The sequence below is a fragment of the Salmo salar genome, chromosome ssa20 (genome assembly GCF_905237065.1).
Source record: "Salmo salar chromosome ssa20, Ssal_v3.1, whole genome shotgun sequence".
NCBI lineage: Eukaryota > Metazoa > Chordata > Actinopteri > Salmoniformes > Salmonidae > Salmo > Salmo salar.
Window position 1 is genome coordinate 94,576,983 of NC_059461.1, and position 23,299 is coordinate 94,600,281.

Genomic DNA, 23,299 nt, shown 5'->3' on the forward strand with positions numbered 1-23,299 from the left:
CTCCACACAACAGACACGACGACCTGACATACTGCTCCTTTGCACCATATTATTTATATTTTATCTCTTGAACTTTCTTCAAACTACAAATCTACCATTCCAGTGTTTTACTTGCTATACTTGTATTTACTTTGCCACCATGGCCTTTTTTTGCCTTTACCTCCCTTATCTCACCTCATTTGCTCACATTGTATATAGACTTATTTTTTTCTACTGCATCATTGATTGTATGTTTGTTTTACTCCATGTGTAACTCTGTGTTGTTGTATGTTGTCGAACTGCTTTGCTTTATCTTGGCCAGGTCGCAGCTGTAAATGAGAACTTGTTCTCAACTGGCCTACCTGGTTAAATAAAGGTTAAATAAAAAAATAAAAAAAATATTAGTACCTCAAAAAAACCTGTCATTAGGAGGTCAAAGGGTGAGAATACTGTAAAGTCCATGTAGACAAAACAAACTAAAGAAACCCAATAAATATCAAAAAAAAAAAGATGTATTCGGTGATTTACTTACGTTTGTTAAATATATAATACTTAAAAGCATCTTAAATCAGTCCTCTCTGAGAAGATGTTAAGGGAGAAACACGTGTAATAGCCCAAGTTATATAAACCTGTTTGGTGGGTGTGCTGCCCAGAAACGTTTCGTCACATCTGAAATAGAACAATTCTTGCCTGATGTGTGCTGCTTGTGTCTCCGCCTCAGACAAGTCACGGCAAGCTGACTGGAGACAGAGGGAGAAGTGACTGGAGACAGAGGGAGAAGTGTTCCCAGCAAACTGACTGGAGACAGAGGTAGAAGTGTTCACAGCAAGCTGACTGGAGACAGAGGTAGAAGTGTTCCCAGCAAACTGACTGGAGACAGAGGGAGAAGTGTTCACAGCAAGCTGACTGGAGACAGAGGTAGAAGTGTTCACAGCAAGCTGACTGGAGACAGAGGGAGAAGTGTTCACAGCAAGCTGACTGGAGACAGAGGGAGAAGTGTTCACAGCAAGCTGACTGGAGACAGAGGGAGAAGTGTTCCCAGCAAGCTGACTGGAGACAGAGGGAGAAGTGTTCCCAGCAAGCTGACTGGAGACAGAGGTAGAAGTGTTCACAGCAAGCTGACTGGAGACAGAGGGAGAAGTGACTGGAGACAGAGGGAGAAGTGTTCCCAGCAAGCTGACTGGAGACAGAGGGAGAAGTGTTCCCAGCAAGCTGACTGGAGACAGAGGGAGAAGTGTTCCCAGCAAACTGACTGGAGACAGAGGTAGAAGTGTTCACAGCAAGCTGACTGGAGACAGAGGGAGAAGTGTTCCCAGCAAGCTGACTGGAGACAGAGGGAGAAGTGTTCCCAGCAAGCTGACTGGAGACAGAGGGAGAAGTGACTGGAGACAGAGGGAGAAGTGTTCACAGCAAACTGACTGGAGACAGAGGTAGAAGTGACTGGAGACAGAGGGAGAAGTGTTCACAGCAAGCTGACTGGAGACAGAGGGAGAAGTGTTCACAGCAAGCTGACTGGAGACAGAGGGAGAAGTGTTCACAGCAAGCTGACTGGAGACAGAGGGAGAAGTGACTGGAGACAGAGGGAGAAGTGTTCCCAGCAAACTGACTGGAGACAGAGGTAGAAGTGTTCACAGCAAGCTGACTGGAGACAGAGGGAGAAGTGTTCACAGCAAGCTGACTGGAGACAGAGGGAGAAGTGTTCACAGCAAGCTGACTGGAGACAGAGGTAGAAGTGTTCACAGCAAACTGACTGGAGACAGAGGGAGAAGTGTTCACAGCAAGCTGACTGGAGACAGACTTAAAATCACTGATTGCTGTTCCCCTTAATACAGAATGTTTGGTAATGCTTCACATTAGGACGTTTATAGACAGTACGTTTACAAGTTAAAATGTGTTTAGATATCATTAATAAAACAGTAATAAACCATTGTTTGAAACTGTTTAAACATGTTACAGTAGGAGTAATAGTTTAGAAACAGCATTTACATTTTATAGTAATAGAGCCGAGTGCTTTTTCTACTGAGCAAAAAGAACGTGATCTGTTGTTTCTGTACAAAGCCTTGTTGACCTTGTTGGGCCAGTGGAGTGAGTCTGTTGTACAAGTTGTACACACTTAATCTCACTCAACTGCCATTCCAACAACAGTTAACACACACACACACACACACACACACACACACACCTATGATCAAGTTGAATTGAATGGTATTGAAAAGACCGTTGATTTCACATCGTGTGAACGATTTCACTGAACGATTTCACATCGTGTGAACGATCTTAACTTGTGACCCCTAGAGGACAATCTACAACAAACAGCGTCTACGTCACCTTCAGAAACAGAACGAAACAAACTTTCAGGACAGGGTGACTTTATTTTCCTCATCATTATCAAGATTAGCTTAAAACACTGCCACACATCAGTATACACTCGTATTGGTATCATCGTGTACAATACATTATATACACATCGCACAATTTTCCAGGGAAAATAAATATATTTATTTCATACAAAAATAATCTCTATCAATTAAAGGCCAAACCAAATAGCAAAGCCTGACTGTATATAAGACCGAAGCTATAATTTGTAAATAAGTCAATATAAGTACTGTAATTTTGATAATAGACTTATTCCCAGCCCCGGGTCCCAGCAGAGAGAGTTAGTGGTGGTGCGGAAACTCGAGGAGGGTTATTATAAAGTCATTTTGTTAATACAGCAGTGTATAAGGTTGGAGTAACGCACAAGCAGACAAAGTGACATTCAGGCGGCCATATTGGAACGTTGTTGGACCGTTGTTGGACCGTTGTGTCAGAATCTCCTCTGGGTTCTTGGGCGGTTGTTGGTGGAGACCGTGCGGTGCTTTCGGTGGGCAGCACCCGTCCCTTCCTCCGTCTGGGAGGAGACAGGAAACGGTCATGTTTAACAACACTCAAAATCAACGATCACGTACAAATTAATTCAATCAATCCAAGTGTTGGTACAAACATTATTCTTTCAAAACCACTGAGATACTCACAAATGGCGCTTCACCACGTGAGAAAGCTTTAGCGGCAGGGTTGCCTCCAGCAAATGCCTGCACATCTGCAATGTATCACAATATCATGTCAGAGAGCGAGTAGGGGGTGGAGAAGTGACCACTGGAAAACTCTGAGCTCTACTTAGGGTCCATAGACACTGGCAGTAACAGCCTGATCAAAGTTGGGATCATTGCAGGGTTGTACTCACATTGCAGCCGATGGTTGAGTCGATTCAGGGACAGCAGCACTTTCTGCTCCTCCAGGGAGATGGTGGTGATGGTGGAGACCTGGCCCTGCCCTTGGGCTTGGTGCCCCTGGGCTTGGTGGTTCCCTTGGTGCCCCTGGGCTTGGTGCCCCTGGGCTTGGTGGTGCCCTTGGTGCCCCTGGGCTTGGTGCCCCTGGGCTTGGTGGTGCCCTTGGTGCCCCTGGGCTTGGTGCCCCTGGGCTTGGTGGTGCCCTTGGTGCCCCTGGGCTGGGTGCCCCTGGGCTTGGTGGTGCCCTTGGTGCCCCTGGCTGTGGATGGTAGTGATCGATTGGCCTTGGTGCTGGTTGTGACCTCCACCTGGCTCTAGCCTCTGGGATGGCACCGTCTCCTTGGCAACCACTATATCACTGTCTGCCAGCAGGCCTTCACTGTGGGCCTCCGCTTCTGCATACTCTGAACCAAAAAGCACAGTCAACACTCAACACAGTCCACACAGTCAGCATAGACCACACAGTCAGCATAGACCACACAGTCAGCATAGACCACACAGTCAGCACAGACCACACAGTCACAACTAGTCAATACAGACCACACAGTCACAACTAGTCAATACAGACCACACAGTCACAACTAGTCAATACAGACCACACAGTCACAACTAGTCAATACAGACCACACAGTCACAACTAGTCAATACAGACCACACAGTCATCGCAGTCTACATAGTTAACACAGTCAGCACAGTAAAACAGTCAGCACAGACATCAGTCAACACAGTAAACACAGTCAGCACAGTAAAGACAGTCAGCACAGTAAAAACAGTCAGCACAGTAAAAACAGTCAGCACAGTAAAAACAGTCAGCACAGACATCAGTCAACACAGTAAACACAGTCAGCACAGTAAAAACAGTCAGCACAGTAAAAACAGTCAACACAGACATCAGTCAGCACAGTAAAGACAGTCAGCACAGTAAAAACAGTCAACATAAACACAGTCAGCACAGTAAAAACAGTCAACATAAACACAGTCAACATAAACACAGTCAGCACACTAAAAACAGTCAACATAAAAACAGTCAGCACACTAAAAACAGTCAACATAAACACAGTCAGCACACTAAAAACAGTCAACACAGTCAACACAGTCAACACAGTCAGCACAGACACATGTATTTTGTCTCCATGTGTCTATCGCCGATCAGAACAACAACAAAAAAATACCGATTAGCAACTAGCTGTCCTCTCAAGAGGAAGCTTCTAAAAAAATAAAAACAATTGTTCAAATAAATTATGCAAAAGAGATGGCAAACAAGTTAGGCTGCTCGGCTGATTGGTTGACATACAGTAAATTGAGAAATGTAAACAAAATTCACAAAAAGAACAAGAAATGATATGACTAAATAATGATAAATGATATAAAACACAATGGGAAAATACTTTGGAGTACCTTAAATCATTACAACAAAACCTTTGGCTATGGCCAATCATTCCATTGACTATCCCACTGGTAAAGTGGACAAACTGAGAAGTGAAATGACAACACTGAACAGCGAACCATCATAGTTTTGATATAAAATATCTAATAATGAAAGAGAAGGATCGCTGTTTTGAATTTGGTCGAGTTTGTGTGGGAGAGGTGGAAAAACTATTGTTATCCATCAATTAGGAAAAGCCACCAGGTATAGACAACCTAGATGGTAAACTATTGGAGAATGGTAGCAGACTGTATTACCACCAGGTATAGACAACCTAGATGGTAAACTATTGGAGAATGGTAGCAGACTGTATTACCATGTAGACAACCTAGATGGTAAACTATAGAGAATGGTAGCAGACTGTATTACCACCAGGTATAGACAACCTAGATGGTAAACTATAGAGAATGGTAGCAGACTGTATTACCATATAGACAACCTAGATGGTAAACTATAGAGAATGGTAGCAGACTGTATTACCACCAGGTATAGACAACCTAGATGGTAAACTATAGAGAATGGTAGCAGACTGTATTACCATATAGACAACCTAGATGGTAAACTATAGAGAATGGTAGCAGACTGTATTACCACCAGGTATAGACAACCTAGATGGTAAACTATAGAGAATGGTAGCAGACTGTATTACCATATAGACAACCTAGATGGTAAACTATAGAGAATGGTAGCAGACTGTATTACCACCAGGTATAGACAACCTAGATGGTAAACTATAGAGAATGGTAGCAGACTGTATTACCAGGTATAGACAACCTAGATGGTAAACTATTGGAGAATGGTAGCAGACTGTATTAACACCAGGTATAGACAACCTAGATGGTAAACTATAGAGAATGGTAGCAGACTGTATTACCTCCAGGTATAGACAACCTAGATGGTAAACTATTGGAGAATGGTAGCAGACTGTATTACCATATAGACAACCTAGATGGTAAACTATTGGAGAATGGTAGCAGACTGTATTAACACCAGGTATAGACAACCTAGATGGTAAACTATAGAGAATGGTAGCAGACTGTATTAACACCAGGTATAGACAACCTAGATGGTAAACTATTGGAGAATGGTAGCAGACTGTATTACCATATAGACAACCTAGATGGTAAACTATAGAGAATGGTAGCAGACTGTATTAACACCAGGTATAGACAACCTAGATGGTAAACTATAGAGAATGGTAGCAGACTGTATTACCACCAGGTATAGACAATCTAGATGGTAAACTATAGAGAATGGTAGCAGACTGTATTAACACCAGGTATAGACAACCTAGATGGTAAACTATAGAGAATGGTAGCAGACTGTATTACCACCAGGTATAGACAACCTAGATGGTAAACTATTGGAGAATGGTAGCAGACTGTATTACCATGTAGACAACCTAGATGGTAAACTATAGAGAATGGTAGCAGACTGTATTACCACCAGGTATAGACAACCTAGATGGTAAACTATTCGAGAATGGTAGCAGACTGTATTACCACCAGGTATAGACAACCTAGATGGTAAACTATAGAGAATGGTAGCAGACTGTATTACCACCAGGTATAGACAACCTAGATGGTAAACTATAGAGAATGGTAGCAGACTGTATTACCACCAGGTATAGACAACCTAGATGGTAAACTATTGGAGAATGGTAGCAGACTGTATTACCATGTAGACAACCTAGATGGTAAACTATAGAGAATGGTAGCAGACTGTATTACCTCCAGGTATAGACAACCTAGATGGTAAACTATAGAGAATGGTAGCAGACTGTATTACCACCAGGTATAGACAACCTAGATGGTAAACTATTGGAGAATGGTAGCAGACTGTATTACCATGTAGACAACCTAGATGGTAAACTATTGGAGAATGGTAGCAGACTGTATTACCACCAGGTATAGACAACCTAGATGGTAAACTATTGGAGAATGGTAGCAGACTGTATTACCACCAGGTATAGACAACCTAGATGGTAAACTATTGGAGAATGGTAGCAGACTGTATTACCACCAGGTATAGACAACCTAGATGGTAAACTATTGGAGAATGGTAGCAGACTGTATTACCATGTAGACAACCTAGATGGTAAACTATAGAGAATGGTAGCAGACTGTATTACCACCAGGTATAGACAACCTAGATGGTAAACTATAGAGAATGGTAGCAGACTGTATTACCACCAGGTATAGACAACCTAGATGGTAAACTATAGAGAATGGTAGCAGACTGTATTACCTCCAGGTATAGACAACCTAGATGGTAAACTATAGAGAATGGTAGCAGACTGTATTAACACCAGGTATAGACAACCTAGATGGTAAACTATAGAGAATGGTAGCAGACTGTATTACCATGTAGACAACCTAGATGGTAAACTATAGAGAATGGTAGCAGACTGTATTACCACCAGGTATAGACAACCTAGATGGTAAACTATAGAGAATGGTAGCAGACTGTATTACCTCCAGGTATAGACAACCTAGATGGTAAACTATTGGAGAATGGTAGCAGACTGTATTACCATGTAGACAACCTAGATGGTAAACTATTGGAGAATGGTAGCAGACTGTATTACCATGTAGACAACCTAGATGGTAAACTATTGGAGAATGGTAGCAGACTGTATTACCATGTAGACAACCTAGATGGTAAACTATAGAGAATGGTAGCAGACTGTATTACCACCAGGTATAGACAACCTAGATGGTAAACTATTGGAGAATGGTAGCAGACTGTATTACCATATAGACAACCTAGATGGTAAACTATAGAGAATGGTAGCAGACTGTATTACCACCAGGTATAGACAACCTAGATGGTAAACTATAGAGAATGGTAGCAGACTGTATTACCTCCAGGTATAGACAACCTAGATGGTAAACTATTGGAGAATGGTAGCAGACTGTATTACCATGTAGACAACCTAGATGGTAAACTATAGAGAATGGTAGCAGACTGTATTACCACCAGGTATAGACAACCTAGATGGTAAACTATAGAGAATGGTAGCAGACTGTATTAACACCAGGTATAGACAATCTAGATGGTAAACTATAGAGAATGGTAGCAGACTGTATTAACACCAGGTATAGACAACCTAGATGGTAAACTATAGAGAATGGTAGCAGACTGTATTACCATGTAGACAACCTAGATGGTAAACTATTGGAGAATGGTAGCAGACTGTATTACCATATAGACAACCTAGATGGTAAACTATAGAGAATGGTAGCAGACTGTATTACCACCTAGATGGTAAACTATAGAGAATGGTAGCAGACTGTATTAACACCCCTATTGACCATATCTTTAACCAAAGCCTAAAGGAGGGCGTGTCCACAGGCGTGGAAGGAAGCTACAGTAATTCCACTGCCTTTGCTGGCCCCAACAGCCGCCCAATCAGTTTGCTGCCTGTTCTTAGTAAACAGATGGAGAAGATACAACGCTAACTGCTAACTTTCAGCTTATAGGAGGAGGACATTGAACTTGTACAGCACTGACTCAGATGACTGATGATTGGTTAAAAGAAATGGATAATAAGATGATAGTTAGAGCTGTTATTGTTAGATTTCAGCCTTCGATGTTATTGATCATAAATTGTTACTGAATAAAAATCCACTTCGCTATGGTTTTGCATCACCTGTCATCACACGATTGGATAGTTATTTATCAATATAACCCGGAGCGTATTCTTCAATAGAAGCTTCTCTAACATCAGATATATATACACAGTGCGGTGTCCCTCAGGGTAATTTCCTTGAGCCGTTAAGTCTTCTCTAGTTTTACAAATGATTTACCACTGGTGTTACACGCAGCTAGAATTGACGGATGTATACGGATGTCTCCACACTCTACACGTCAGCACCCAAAGCCAGTGAGCTACCTGGAATTCTAAACAAGGAGTTACAGTCAATTAATAATGAATAAATACACGCACAACTAAAAGCATTGTATTTGGTTCAAAACATTCTCTAAGACCTAAATCTCAACTGGAGTTGGAACATAAAAGGTTGTGACCATTGAACAAGTTGAGGAAGCTAAACTCCTAGGAGTAACATTAGATGGTCAATTATCATAGTCATATTGGCAAAGTTGTTTCGAAGATGGGGAGAGGTATGTCTGTTGAAAGAAAATCTGCATTTTTGACTAAAAAACAACTAGGTTATTCAGGCTCTGGTAACTCTCCCATCTTGATTACTGTCCAGAAATATGTTCAAGTGCAGCAAAGAAAGACCTCGCAAAGCTGCAGCTGTCTCAAAACAAAGCAGCACACCTTGCTCTTAACTGCACACACAGAACTAACATCAACAGCATGCGTGATAGTCTTTCCTGGTTGAGGGTTGAAGAGAGATTAACTGCTTCTCTTCTAGTTTTTATGAGAAAAATTACTGTGACGAACATTCCAGATTGTCTGCATAATCAAATAAAATTCAGCTCAGACACCCATACATACCCCACTAGACATGCCACCAGGGGTCTCTTCACAGTCCCCAAGTCCAGAACGAACTCACGGCAACACACAGTATTATACCCTACAAGACACGCCACCAGGGGTCTCTTCACAGTCCCCAAGTCCAAAACGAACTCACGGCAACACACAGTATTATACCCTACAAGACATGCCACCAGGGGTCTCTTCACAGTCCCCAAGTCCAGAATGAACTCACGGCAACACACAGTATTATACCCTACAAGACACGCCACCAGGGGTCTCTTCACAGTCCCCAAGTCCAGAACGAACTCACGGCAACACACAGTATTATACCCTACAAGACACGCCACCAGGGGTCTCTTCACAGTCCCCAAGTCCAGAACGAACTCACGGCAACACACAGTATTATACCCTACAAGACATGCCACCAGGGGTCTCTTCACAGTCCCCAAGTCCAAAACGAACTCACGGCAACACACAGTTAAAATAGAGCAATGATCGCATGGAACTCCCATCTCCTATTACTCAAGCAAACAGTAACATTACCTTAAAAACACAGAGTAAAAACAACTAATGGAACGACAGGGACTGTGAAGGGACACACACACGTTTTTGTTGTATTGCTCATAATATTTTTAGTTGCATTGTTTGTACAGTGCCATCAGAAAGTATTCACACCCCCTGGACTTTTTTCCCATTTTGTGGTGTTACAAAGTGGGATTAAATTGAAGTTAATTGTATTTTTTGTTGTTGTAAACGATCTACACTAAATTCTAACATTTGTAAAAAAAAAATAAAAAAAAAAATGCATGAAAAATAAAACAATAGTATATATTGATAAGATAAGTATTCAACCCCCTGAGTCAATACATGTTAGAATCACCTTTGGCAGTGATTACAGCGGAGTCTTTCTGGGTAAGTCTCTAAGAGCTTTCCACACCTGGATTGTGCAACATTTGTCCATTATTCGTTTCAAAATTATTCAAGCTCTGTCAAATTGGTTATTGATCATTGCTTGAAAACCATTTTCAGGTCTTGCCATAGATTTTCAAGTAGATTTAAGTCAAAACTGTAACTCGGCCACTCAGGAACATTCACTGTCTTTCTTGGTAAGTAACTCCATTGTAGATTTGGCCTTGTGTTTTAGGTTATTGTCCTGCTGAAAGGTGAATTAATCTCCCAGTGTCTGGTGGAAAGCAGACTGAACCAGGTTTTTCTCTAGGATTTTGCCTGTGCTTAGCTCCATTTTTAAAATCCTGAACAACTCCCCAGTTCTTAAATATTACAAGCATACCCATAACATGATGCAGCCACCACTATACTTGAAAATATGGAGAGTGGTACTCAGTAATGTGTTGTATTGGATTTGCACCAAACATAACACTTTGTATTCAGGACAAAATGTTAATTGCCACATTTTTTGCAGTATTACTTAAGTGCCTTGTTGCAAACAGGATGCATGTTTTGGAATATTTGTATTCTGTACAGGCTTCCTTCTTATCATTCTGTCAATTTTGGTTAGTATTGTGGAGTTATTACAATGTTGTTGATCCATCCTCAGTTCTCTCCTATCACAGCCATTAAACTCTGTAACTGTTTTAAAGTCACCATTGGCCTCATGGTGAAATCCCTGAGTGGTTTTCTTCCTCTCCGGCAACTGAGTTAGGAAGGACGCCTGTATCTTTGTAGTAACTGGGTGAATTTATACACCAGCCAAAGTGTAATTAATAACTTACCATGCTCAATGGCTGTTTTTTTAATTGTTTTACCCATCTACCAATCGGTGCCCTTCTTTACGAGGCGTTGGAAAACCACCATGGTCTTTGTGGTTGAATCTGTGTTTGAAATTCACTGCTCGACTGAGGGACCTTACAGATAATTGTATGTGTGGGGGTACAGAGATGAGGTAGTCATTCAAAAATCATGTTATACATTTACATTTTCGTCATTTAGCAGACGCTCTTATCCAGAGCGACTTACAGTAGTGAGTGCTTGTATGTGAGTGCATATACTTGTATGTGAGTGCATACATTTTCATACTGGTTCCCCGTGGGCATCTAACCCACAACCTTTGGTGTTGCAAGCACCATGCTCTACCAACTGAGCTACACAGGACTCAGTTATTCTCTACTATTGCACACAGAGTGAGTTCATTCAACTTATTATGTGACTTGTTAAGCATATTTTTACTCTTGAACTTATTTAGGATTGCCATAACAAAGGGGTTGAATACTTATTGACTCAAGACATTTTAGCTTTTAATTTTTAATTAAATTTGTAAAAATGTTAAAAAAAAAACAAAAAAAAAAAAATCCACTTTGACATTATGGGGTATTGTGTGTAGGCCAGTGACACCAAATCTCAATTTAATACATTTCCAATTCAGGCTGTAACAAAACAAAATGTGGAAAAAGTCAAGGGGTGTGAATACTTTCTGAAGGCCCTGTAGATAATTTAATTTCGTCGTCTATCAGTGTTTTGTTACTTGTCATGTTTTGTGCTTTAGTGTTTTGTTACTTGTCATGTTTTGTGCTTTAGTGTTTTGTTACTTGTCATGTTTTGTGCTTTTTGAGGACCCCAGGAAGAGTAGCTGCTGCTTCCGCAAAAGCTAATGGGGATCCCAATAACACATAAACAGTGAACATAAGACAATACAGTCAACATAGAAATCACAGTCAGCACAGTCAACATATACTGTACAGTCACAGGACAGTTTATTAGGTACCCCACCCATTTCCTGAAAATGGAACGCTCCTACAGACAGTGAGCCATGTGGCCGTGGCTTGCTATATAAAGACAGGCATCGAGGCATTCAAGTGACCTAAACAACTCTGATCGTCGGTGCCAGGCACTCGGAATCCATTTTCTCAGAAACGGCCGCCCCATTGGGCTTCTCATGCACAAAAGTGTCTAGGTTTTCACGAGAACGGTGCGACAAACCAATAAGCATCCAGTCAGCGGCAGTCCTGTGGGTGAAAACAGCTTGTTGATGAGAGAGGTCGAAGGAGAATGGCAAGAATCGTGCGAGCTAACAGGCGGACATCAAACAGACATAATAATGACGCAGTACAACATTGATGTGCAGAACGGCATCTTGTCGGTCCTTGTCATAGATGGTTGATTGCAGCAGACGACCACACCGGGTTCCCCTCCTATCAGCTAAAAACAAGAACAAACGTCTCCAGTCATCAACAACACCAGAGAATTGAGGAGTGAAAAAAACATTGCCTGGTCCGACGAATCTCGTTTGCTGTTGCGTCATGCTGATGGCAGAGTCAGGATTTGGTGTAAGCAGCAGTGAGTCCATGGACCCCGTCATGCCTGGAGTCAACGCTACAGGCTGGTGGTAGTGGTGTACCGCCGTCCAATCTGCAGGAACTGCATGATGTTATCGTGTCAGCATGAACCAACAACCCTGTGAAACGTTTTCGACTGGTAGAATCCATGCCCCAAAGAATTCAGGCTGTTCTGGAGGCAAAGGGGTTACGAACCGGCACTATATGGGTGTACCTAATAAACTGGCAGGTGGGTGTACATTACAGTCAAGCAGTCAACACAGTCAGCATTGATGTTAGTCTGGACTCAAGGAGCACATTTAGCACTGATGTTAATGTCACAACAAATAGTGCAGGTACCCAGTCAAAATCTAGTGAACATACGGGTTGAAATAGTGCAGGTACCCAGTCAAAATCTAGTGAACATACGGGTTGAAATAGTGCAGGTACCCAGTCAAAATCTAGTGAACATACGGGTTGAAATAGTGCAGGTACCCAGTAAAAATCCAGAGAACATACGGGTTGAAATACTGCCTTATAGATACACACTACTTATACAGACATAACAACAGATAGTCCCATACCTTCATGTTGATGTGTCAGGTCCTGTTTGCTGTATAATGGTGTTATCAGCACCATGGCCTGTGGAAAACAAAGAAACTGTATTTACGATGTTCTGCATCAGATTCTGTCTTCATTATGAAGTCATTATATTCTACAAGAAAAAAACAAAACATCGTAATGACACATTCACTACTCTGTGCAAGCGATTTTTATAAACTACTGCATACACTAACTAATGGATTAAACTACAAGTGTCGTGACAGATAAACATGACTATACAGCAGAACGCATACTACACTAGTCACCCGATCAAAAACTACAGCCCGACCTGACAATACCCATTCACAGTCCCTGCCTTCCCAGTGAATTGCCATATTGACAGGACTCAAATGAAACCAGTCCTAAAAACACCCCGTGTTCACAGTAGGATATAAACTAACCCACAATGCAACTGAAGTGTCCAATGCATGCAGCTACCTGAACTGTCATGTACAACTGGCATGTAGCCTACCTGAGACTAAGATTAAGAGGGTACCTGACAGTCTACCTGAGACTGGGATTAGGAGGGTACCTGACAGTCTACCTGAGACTGAGATTAGGAGGGTACCAACCAGCCTACCTGAGACTGAGATTAGGAGGGTACCTGACAGTCTACCTGAGACTGGGATTAGGAGGGTACCTGACAGCCTACCTGAGACTGGGATTAGGAGGGTACCTGACAGCCTACCTGAGACTGGGATTAGGAGGGTACCTGACAGCCTACCTGAGACTGAGATTAGGAGGGTACCTGACAGCCTACCTGAGACTGGGATTAGGAGGGTACCTGACAGCCTACCTGAGACTGGGATTAGGAGGGTACCTGACAGCCTACCTGAGACTGAGATTAGGAGGGTACCTGACAGCCTACCTGAGACTGGGATTAGGAGGGTACCTGACAGCCTACCTGAGACTGAGATTAGGAGGGTACCAACCAGCCTACCTGAGACTGAGATTAGGAGGGTACCTGACAGCCTACCTGAGACTGAGATTAGGAGGGTACCAACCAGCCTACCTGAGACTGAGATTAGGAGGGTACCTGACAGTCTACCTGAGACTGAGATTAGGAGGGTACCTGACAGTCTACCTGAGACTGAGATTAGGAGGGTACCTGACAGTCTACCTGAGACTGAGATTAGGAGGGTACCTGACAGTCTACCTGAGACTGAGATTAGGAGGGTACCTGACAGTCTACCTGAGACTGAGATTAGGAGGGTACCTGACAGCCTACCTGAGACTGGGATTAGGAGGGTACCTGACAGCCTACCTGAGACTGGGATTAGGAGGGTACCAACCAGTCTACCTGAGACTGAGATTAGGAGGGTACCTGACAGCCTACCTGAGACTGGGATTAGGAGGGTACCTGACAGCCTACCTGAGACTGGGATTAGGAGGGTACCAACCAGTCTACCTGAGACTGGGATTAGGAGGGTACCTGACAGTCTACCTGAGACTGGGATTAGGAGGGTACCAACCAGCCTACCTGAGACTGGGATTAGGAGGGTACCAACCAGCCTACCTGAGACTGGGATTAGGAGGGTACCAACCAGCCTACCTGAGACTGGGATTAGGAGGGTACCAACCAGCCTACCTGAGATTGGGATTAGGAGGGTACCAACCAGTCTACCTGAGACTGAGATTAGGAGGGTACCTGACAGCCTACCTGAGACTGAGATTAGGAGGGTACCTGACAGCCTACCTGAGCCTGCGATTAGGTGGGTACCAACCACTCTACCTGAGACTGAGATTAGGAGGGTACCAACCAGTCTACCTGAGACTGAGATTAGGAGGGTACCAACCAGCCTACCTGAGACTGGGATTAGGAGGGTACCAGCCAGCCTACCTGAGACTGAGATTAGAAGGGTACCAACCAGCCTACCTGAGACTGGGATTAGGAGGGTACCTGACAGCCTACCTGAGACTGGGATTAGGAGGGTACCTGACAGTCTACCTGAGACTGGGATTAGGAGGGTACCTGACAGTCTACCTGAGACTGGGATTAGGAGGGTACCTGACAGTCTACCTGAGACTGGGATTAGGAGGGTACCTGACAGTCTACCTGAGACTGGGATTAGGAGGGTACCTGACAGTCTACCTGAGACTGGGATTAGGTGGGTACCTGACAGTCTACCTGAGACTGGGATTAGGAGGGTACCTGACAGCCTACCTGAGACTGGGATTAGGAGGGTACCAACCAGTCTACCTGAGACTGAGATTAGGAGGGTACCTGACAGCCTACCTGAGACTGAGATTAGGAGGGTACCAACCAGCCTACCTGAGACTGAGATTAGGAGGGTACCTGACAGCCTACCTGAGACTGAGATTAGGAGGGTACCAACCAGCCTACCTGAGAGTTTGACAGAGTGTCTGAGGGGATCGGTGATTTGTGCAATGCTGCAATGTGCCTGTATTCACGTACCTGAGACTGGGAGGGTAGAGGAAGGGAAGCCTGTACCTGAGAGGGTAGAGGAAGGGAAGCCTGTACCTGAGAGGGTAGAGGAAGGGAAGCCTGTACATGAGAGGGTAGAGGAAGGGAAGCCGGTACCTGAGACTGGGAGGGTAGAGGAAGGGAAGCCTGTATCTGAGACTGGGAGGGTAGAGGAAGGGAAGCCTGTACCTGAGACTGGGAGGGTAGAGGAAGGGAAGCCTGTACCTGAGACTGGGAGGGTAGAGGAAGGGAAGCCTGTACCTGAGACTGGGAGGATAGAGGAAGGGAAGCCTATACCTGAGACTGGGAGGATAGAGGAAGGGAAGCCTATACCTGAGACTGGGAGGATAGAGGAAGGGAAGCCTGTACCTGAGACTGGGAGGGTAGAGGAAGGGAAGCCTGTACCTGAGACTGGGAGGAAGAGGAAGAGAAGCCTGTACCTGAGACTGGGAGGATAGAGGAAGGGAAGCCTGTACCTGAGACTGGGAGGGTAGAGGAAGGGAAGCCTGTACCTGAGAGGGTAGAGGAAGGGAAGCCTGTACCTGAGAGGGTAGAGGAAGGGAAGCCGGTACCTGAGACTGGGAGGGTAGAGGAAGGGAAGCCAGTACCTGAGACTGGGAGGATAGAGGAAGGGAAGCCTGTACCTGAGACTGGGAGGGTAGAGGAAGGGAAGCCAGTACCTGAGACTGGGAGGGTAGAGGAAGGGAAGCCTGTACCTGAGACTGGGAGGGTAGAGGAAGGGAAGCCTGTACCTGAGACTGGGAGGGTAGAGGAAGGGAAGCCTGTACCTGAGACTGGGAGGGTAGAGGAAGGGAAGCCAGTACCTGAGACTGGGAGGGTAGAGGAAGGGAAGCCAGTAACTGAGACTGGGAGGATAGAGGAAGGGAAGCCTGTACCTGAGACTGGGAGGGTAGAGGAAGGGAAGCCTGTACCTGAGACTGGGAGGGTAGAGGAAGGGAAGCCAGTACCTGAGACTGGGAGGGTAGAGGAAGGGAAGCCTGTACCTGAGACTGGGAGGATAGAGGAAGGGAAGCCTGTACCTGAGACTGGGAGGGTAGAGGAAGGGAAGCCAGTACCTGAGACTGGGAGGGTAGAGGAAGGGAAGCCAGTACCTGAGACTGGGAGGGTAGAGGAAGGGAAGCCAGTACCTGAGACTGGGAGGGTAGAGGAAGGGAAGCCAGTACCTGAGACTGGGAGGGTAGAGGAAGGGAAGCCAGTACCTGAGACTGGGAGGATAGAGGAAGGGAAGCCAGTACCTGAGACTGGGAGGATAGAGGAAGGGAAGCCAGTACCTGAGACTGGGAGGGTAGAGGAAGGGAAGCCAGTACCTGAGACTGGGAGGGTAGAGGAAGGGAAGCCTGTACCTGAGACTGGGAGGGTAGAGGAAGGGAAGCCTGTACCTGAGACTGGGAGGGTAGAGCAAGCCTTCTGTTCCCTGAGCCAGTTGTTCCTCTCCTCCTGGCCCCACTACCACGGCTCTCCTGGGGTTGTCTCCTCACCACGCTCCTGGCTGATCACAATAATATAGAATAATGCTAAATACATGTGCATTTATTACCAATGAGGTATAATCAAATGTTCCATAATTGTTTTTTTTAGTTTTTTTAAAGGAAATTGCATAGTCAGAGAAACAAATAAAATGGATGAAATCCTTAATAGAATTTGAGTTATCAGTGTCAAATGTGTACAATGTTGGGTAACTACTAAAGATCGACCAATTAATCGGAATGGCCGATTAATTAGAGCCGATTTCAAGTTTTCATAACAATCGGTAATTGGCATTTTTGGACACTGATCATGGCCGATTACATTGCACTCCACGAGGAGCCTGTGTGGCAGGCTGACCACCTGTTATGCGAGTGCAGCAAGGAGCCACGGTAAGGTGCTAGCCAGCATTAAACTTATCTTATAAAAACAATCAATCTTAACATAATTACTAGTTAACTACACATGGGTGATGATATTACTAGTTTATCTAGCTTGTCCTGCGTTGCATATAAATCGATGCGGTGCCTGTTAATTTATCCTTGAATCACAGCCTACTACGCCAAACGGGTGATTTAACAAGCGCATTCGCGAAAAAAGCACTGTCGTTGCACCAATGTGTATCTAACCATAAACATCAACACCTTTCTTAAAATCAATACACCTGCATATTTAGTTAATATTGCCTGCTAACATGAATTTCTTTTAACTAGGGAAAATGTGTCACTTCTCTTGCAAACAGAGTCAGGGTATATGCAGCAGTTTGGGTCGCCTGGCTCGTTGCGAACTGTGAAGACTATTTCTTCCTAACAAAGACAGCCGACTTCGCCAAACGGGGGATGATTTAACAAAAGCACATTCGCGAAAAAAGCACAATCGTTGCACGACTGTACCTAACCATAAACATCAATGCCTTTCTTAAAATCAATACACGGAAGTATATATTTTTAAACCTGCATATTTAGCTAAAAGAAATCCAGGTTAGCAGGCAATATTAACCAGGTGAAATTGTGTCAGTTCTCTTGCGTTTGTTGCACGCAGAATCAGGGTATACAGAATCTGGCTCGTTGCGAACTAATTTGCCAGAATTTTACGGAACTATGAAATAACACTGAAGGTTGTGCGATGTAACAGGAATATTTAGACTTATGGATGCCACCCGTTAGATAAAATACGGAACGGTTCCGTATTTCACTGAAAGAATAAACATTTTGTTTTTCGAAATGATAGTATCCGGATTTGACCATATTAATGACCAAAGGCTCGTATTTCTGTGTGTTATTATATTATAATTAAGTCTATGATTTGATAGAGAAGTCTGACTGAGCGATGGTAGGCAGCAGCAGGCTCGTAAGCATTCATTCAAACAGCACTTTCCTGCGTTTGCCGGGAACTCTTCGCAATACTTGAAGCACAGCGCCGTTTATGACTTCAAGCCTATCAACTCCCGAGATTAGGCTGGCAATACTAAAGTGCCTATCAGAACATCCAATAGTCAAAGGTATATGAAATACAAATGGTATAGAGAGAAATAGTCCTATAATAACTACAACCTAAAACTTCTAAACTGAGAATATTGAAGACTCATGTTAAAAGGAACCACCAGCTTTCATATGTTCTCATGTTCTGAACAAGGAACTTAAACGTTAGCTTTTTTACATGGCACATATTGCACTTTTACTTTCTTATCCAACACTTTGTTTTTGCATTATTTAAACCAAATTGAACATGTTTCATTATTTATTTGAGACTAAATTGATTTTATTGATGTATTATATTAAGTAAAAAAATAAAAAAAAAGTGTTCAAAAAGTGTTCAAAAAAAAGTCAAGTTGAGTCTTAAGAGCGAAATGGGTGATATAACTAAAACCGTCTGTACAGTGTCAGAAAGTTATCAAGTCTTAGAATGGAAACGTTCTACAGTCAAAGATATTCAGTATTGTTGTAATTGTCATTATTACAAATATATCAAAAATTATTATTATTAGTTTTTTTATTTTTTTATTTTATTTATTTATTTTTAAATCGGCCGATTAATCGGTATCTGCTTTTTTTTTTGGGGGGGGGGGTCCTCCAATAATCGGTATTGGCGTTGAAAAAAATCATAAAAATCGGTCAACCTCTAGTTTCTACAGGTCAAGTAATTCCTATTTCTTCTGAATCAGAGGGAAGATCTTTGGGGCGGCAGATAGCCTCGAGGTCAGAGCGTTGGGCCAGACACCAAAAAGGTTGTTGGTTCCCGGAGCCAACAAGGTGAAAGATCTTTCGCTGTGCCCTTGAGAAAGGGTTAGGGTTACACTTTTTCATTACACACTTGTACAAGTGTGTAACAGCACATATATAAGCACCCACTCAATTTAGTATCACAACAGAAGGTTCACCCTAATGTCTATTATTAAAAAGATATGCTGCAAAAAAAGTATTTCCCTTCTATCGAACGTTTACTTATAAATGGCGCTCTTTGACAGACAAATAATATTACGAGGTTTTGAGGCTGCATGCCAAAAGGTACCCTATTCCCTACATCTGGGGCACCTCCAGTCCTCAGGGGCCTGATTGGTGTCACATCTGTTGCACCCTCTACAACCACTGTGATTATTATTATTATTATTATTATTAGACCCTGCTGACCATTTATGAACATTTGAACATCTTGGCCATGTTCTGTTATAATCTCCACCCGGCACAGCCAGAAGAGGACTGGCCACCCCTCATAGCCTGGTTCCTCTCTAGGTTTCTTCCTAGGTTTTGGCCTTTCTAGGGAGTTTTTCCTAGCCACCGTGCTTCTACATCTGCATTGCTTGCTGTTTGGGGTTTTAGGCTGGGTTTCTGTACAGCACTTTGTGACATTGGCTGATGTAAAAAAGGGCTTTATGAATACATTTGATTGACAGTTTTGCCCCAGCTAACACACCTGACTCCAATAATCAACTAATCATGATCTTCAGTTTAGAATTCAATTAGTTTAATCAGCTGTGTTTGCTAGGGATGGGGGAAAAATGTGACACCAATCAGGCACCCGAGGACTGGAGTTGCCCACCCCTTCACTATGCATTCGGAAAGTATTCAGACCCCTTGACTTTCTTCACATTATGTTATGTTACAGACTTATTCTAAAATTGATGATTTTTAATTTGTTTTTCAATCTACACAAAATACCCCATAATGACATCACAATACCCCATAATGACATCACAATACCGCATAATGACATCACAATACCCCATAAGGACGAAGTAAAAAAAGGTTTGTAGAAATGTTTGGGAGGAAAAAAAACAATAAAAAATTAATTAAATATCACATTTACATAAGTATTCAGACCCTTTACTCAGTACTTTGTTGAAGCACCTTTGGCAGCGATTACAGCCTCGAGTTTTCTTGGGTCTGACGCTACAAGCTTGGCACACCTGTATTTGGGGAGTTTCTTCCATTCTTCTCTGCAGATCCTCTCAAGCTATTTTCAATTCTCTCCAGAGATGTTCGATCGGGTTCAAGTCTGGGCTCTGGCTGGGCCACTCAAGGACATTCAGAGACTTGTCCCGAAGCCAATCCTGCGTTGTCTTGTCTATGTGCTTAGGGTCGTTGTTCTGTTGGAAGGTGAACCTTCGCCCCAGTGAGGTCTTGAGTAAGTTCTCATCAAGAATCTTTCTGTACTTTGCTATGTTCATCTTTGCCTCGATCCTGACTAGTCTCCCAGTCCCTGCCTCTGAAAAACATCCCCACAGCATGATGCTGCCACCACCATGCTTCACTGTAGGGATGGTGCCAGATTTCCTCCAGACGGGACACTTGGTATTCAGGCCAAGGAGTTCAATCTTGTTTTCATTAGACCAGAGAATCTTGTTTCTCATGGTCTGAGTCCTTTAATGCCAAGTGGGCTGAGAGGAGTGGCTTCTGTCTGGCCACTCTTCCATAAAGGCCTGATTGGTGGAGTGCTGCAGAGATAGTTGTCCTTCTGGAAGGTTCTCCCATCTCCACAGAGGAACTCTGGAGCTCTGTCAGAGTGACCATCGGGTTCTTGGTCACCTCCCAGACCAAGGCCCTTCTCCCCCAATTGCTTAGTTTGGCCAGGCTGCCAGCTCTAGGAAGAGTCTCGGTGGTTCCAAACTTCTTCCATTTAAGAATGATGGAGGCCACTGTGTTCTTGGGGACCTTCAATGCTGCAGACATTTTTTGGTACCCTTCCCCAGATCTGTGCCTCGAGCCAGGATTGTGTCAGAGCTCTACGGACAATTCCTTCGACCTCATGACTTGGTTTTTGCTTTGACATGCACTGTCAACTGTGGGACCTAATATAGACAGGTGTGTGCCTTTCCAAATCATGTCCAATCAACTGAATTTACCACAGGTGGACTCCGTGCGGCAGGTAGCCTAGTGGTTAGAGGAGGCAGGTAGCCTAGTGGTTAGAGGAGGCAGGTAGCCTAGTGGTTAGAGGAGGCAGGTAGCCTAGTGGTTAGAGGAGGCAGGTAGCCTAGTGGTTAGAGGAGGCAGGTAGCCTAGTGGTTAGAGGAGGCAGGTAGCCTAGTGGTTAGAGGAGGCGGGTAGCCTAGTGGTTAGAGGAGGCGGGTAGCCTAGTGGTTAGAGGAGGCGGGTAGCCTAGTGGTTAGAGGAGGCGGGTAGCCTAGTGGTTAGAGGAGGCAGGTAGCCTAGTGGTTAGAGGAGGCAGGCAGCCTAGTGGTTAGAGCGTTGGGCCAGTAACCGAAAGGTTGCTGGATCGAATCCCAGAGCTGACAAGGTAAAAATCTGTCGTTCTGGAACAAGGCAGTTCCACGGTCGCCAAAGAAGTGGATGTCGAATATGGCAGCTCCCCCACACCTCTCTGATTCAGAGGGCTTGGGTTAAATGTGGAAGACCCATTTCAGTCCAATGCATTCAGTTGTACAACTGACTAGGTACCCCCCCCCATTGAAGTTGTAGAAACATCAAGGATGATGAATGGAAACAGGATGCACCTGAACTCAATTTCAAGTCTCATAGCGAAAGGTCTGAATACTTATATAAATAAGGTATTTTTATTTTTTTAATTTTTATACATTTGCAAAACTTTCGAAAAACCTGGTTTCACTTTCTCATTATGGGTTATTGATGAGGAAAAACAACAATTGAATCACTTTTAGAATAAATCTGTAACATAGTGCACAAAATAGGGAATAGGGTGCAATTTGAGACGCGACCCTAGGCTAAATTTTCTTTGACCTTCTTACCATTGGTTGAGGAGAGGAAGAAGTCTCCCATTGTGGCTTTAACTCCGTTGATCAGGCTGTCCCCGTTGATAGTAACGCGAGACAGGTTGGCACGTGCTTGAGGCAGGACGGTTACAGGGTCACCTAAAAGAGACAAAACAGCAAGTCAGAAGTTCCTAGTTTCCCTCCCTGCTCCAGACTCTGTTCTGAAAAACCTGAAGTTTCTCTACAAACTATCCCAATACCAAAAACGTGACCCCCCCCCCCAAAAAAACCGACCTTTCCACCATTATATATTTCACCGGTGTAGTAATCCCATATGTGGTGGTGAGTGGTACGGGGGGGGGCAATGAAAACACAGGGTATCGATACAACTTAAGAAGAAGCCTAAGAAATGTTTTCATACCTAAAGAATCTCAAAACAAAGTTACAAACTGGCAGCCACACAAAGAGAGTACTGTCCCGTCAAAGGGTTTCTGTTGGACTAGCCAACAGCACAAGGTGCAGTGAGTTCAGTGGGGAGGCTTTAGGTCACTGGGTCCTCAGTACTTTCCATGTTAAAAAAAAAAAAGAGCAGTTTAAAATATATTTCCAATAGCAGGTGGATGACATCAGTCATAAATTACATATAATAAAAATAACTAACTACTACTGATGGAACGATTGAACATTACATATCGGCTCCCGGTTCAAATGGTTAAACTGCATCAGAGCCTAAACCGATCCAAATTAAGCATGCATTGGTCGGAAAAACGAATTCAAACTTCACCAATCAATGGTTCAACTGATTTTGTTTTATTCTGAAAAATACCTCATCTGAATTGAACACATCTTTACTAATGCTGCAGAAATGTGTTTGAAAGCAGTGTCCAGATCCATCAGAATATACTATCCATATCTAGGAAAAACCAAAATTCCAAAAGCTGGAACTAATATAGTGTATAAGAGGTCATACAAGACGTTTTGTAGCGATTCATATGTTGTTGATGTAAATAATATTTGTTGGTCTGTGGTGTGTAATGAGGAGCAACCAGCCGCTGCACTTGAGACATTTATGAAATTGCTTATTCCAGTTACTGGCTGCAGAACCAATTGGCAAAAGTACTGCAAATTGAGAAATAATGTGACTAAACTGAATAAAAAGAAAAAAACTATACAATGAAACAAAGATAAATGACATAAAGAATGACAGTAAAAAGCTTTGGAGCACC

General features: G+C 43.5%; 1 protein-coding gene across 3 annotated transcripts in view; it reads right to left on the minus strand.

Moving 5' to 3' along the window:
• Positions 1–2,313: 2,313 nt before the first annotated feature.
• Positions 2,314–23,299, minus strand: part of cep126 (centrosomal protein 126) — a 47,740-nt gene continuing 26,754 nt past the window's right edge. For 2 of the 3 annotated variants that reach the window (XM_045704165.1, XM_045704164.1), the window contains 6 exons: positions 22,110–22,232; positions 16,822–16,931; positions 12,978–13,035; positions 3,203–3,652; positions 2,994–3,058; positions 2,314–2,869 (listed from right to left, as the gene is read on the minus strand). In XM_045704165.1, the coding sequence (XP_045560121.1) occupies positions 2,786–2,869; positions 2,994–3,058; positions 3,203–3,652; positions 12,978–13,035; positions 16,822–16,931; positions 22,110–22,232 (890 nt within the window). In that variant the 3' untranslated portion in view covers positions 2,314–2,785. Of the gene's footprint in view, positions 2,870–2,993; positions 3,059–3,202; positions 3,653–11,808; positions 12,278–12,977; positions 13,036–16,821; positions 16,932–22,109; positions 22,233–23,299 lie in introns of those variants that run through there. The other variant, XM_045704166.1, reaches the window with a different exon arrangement.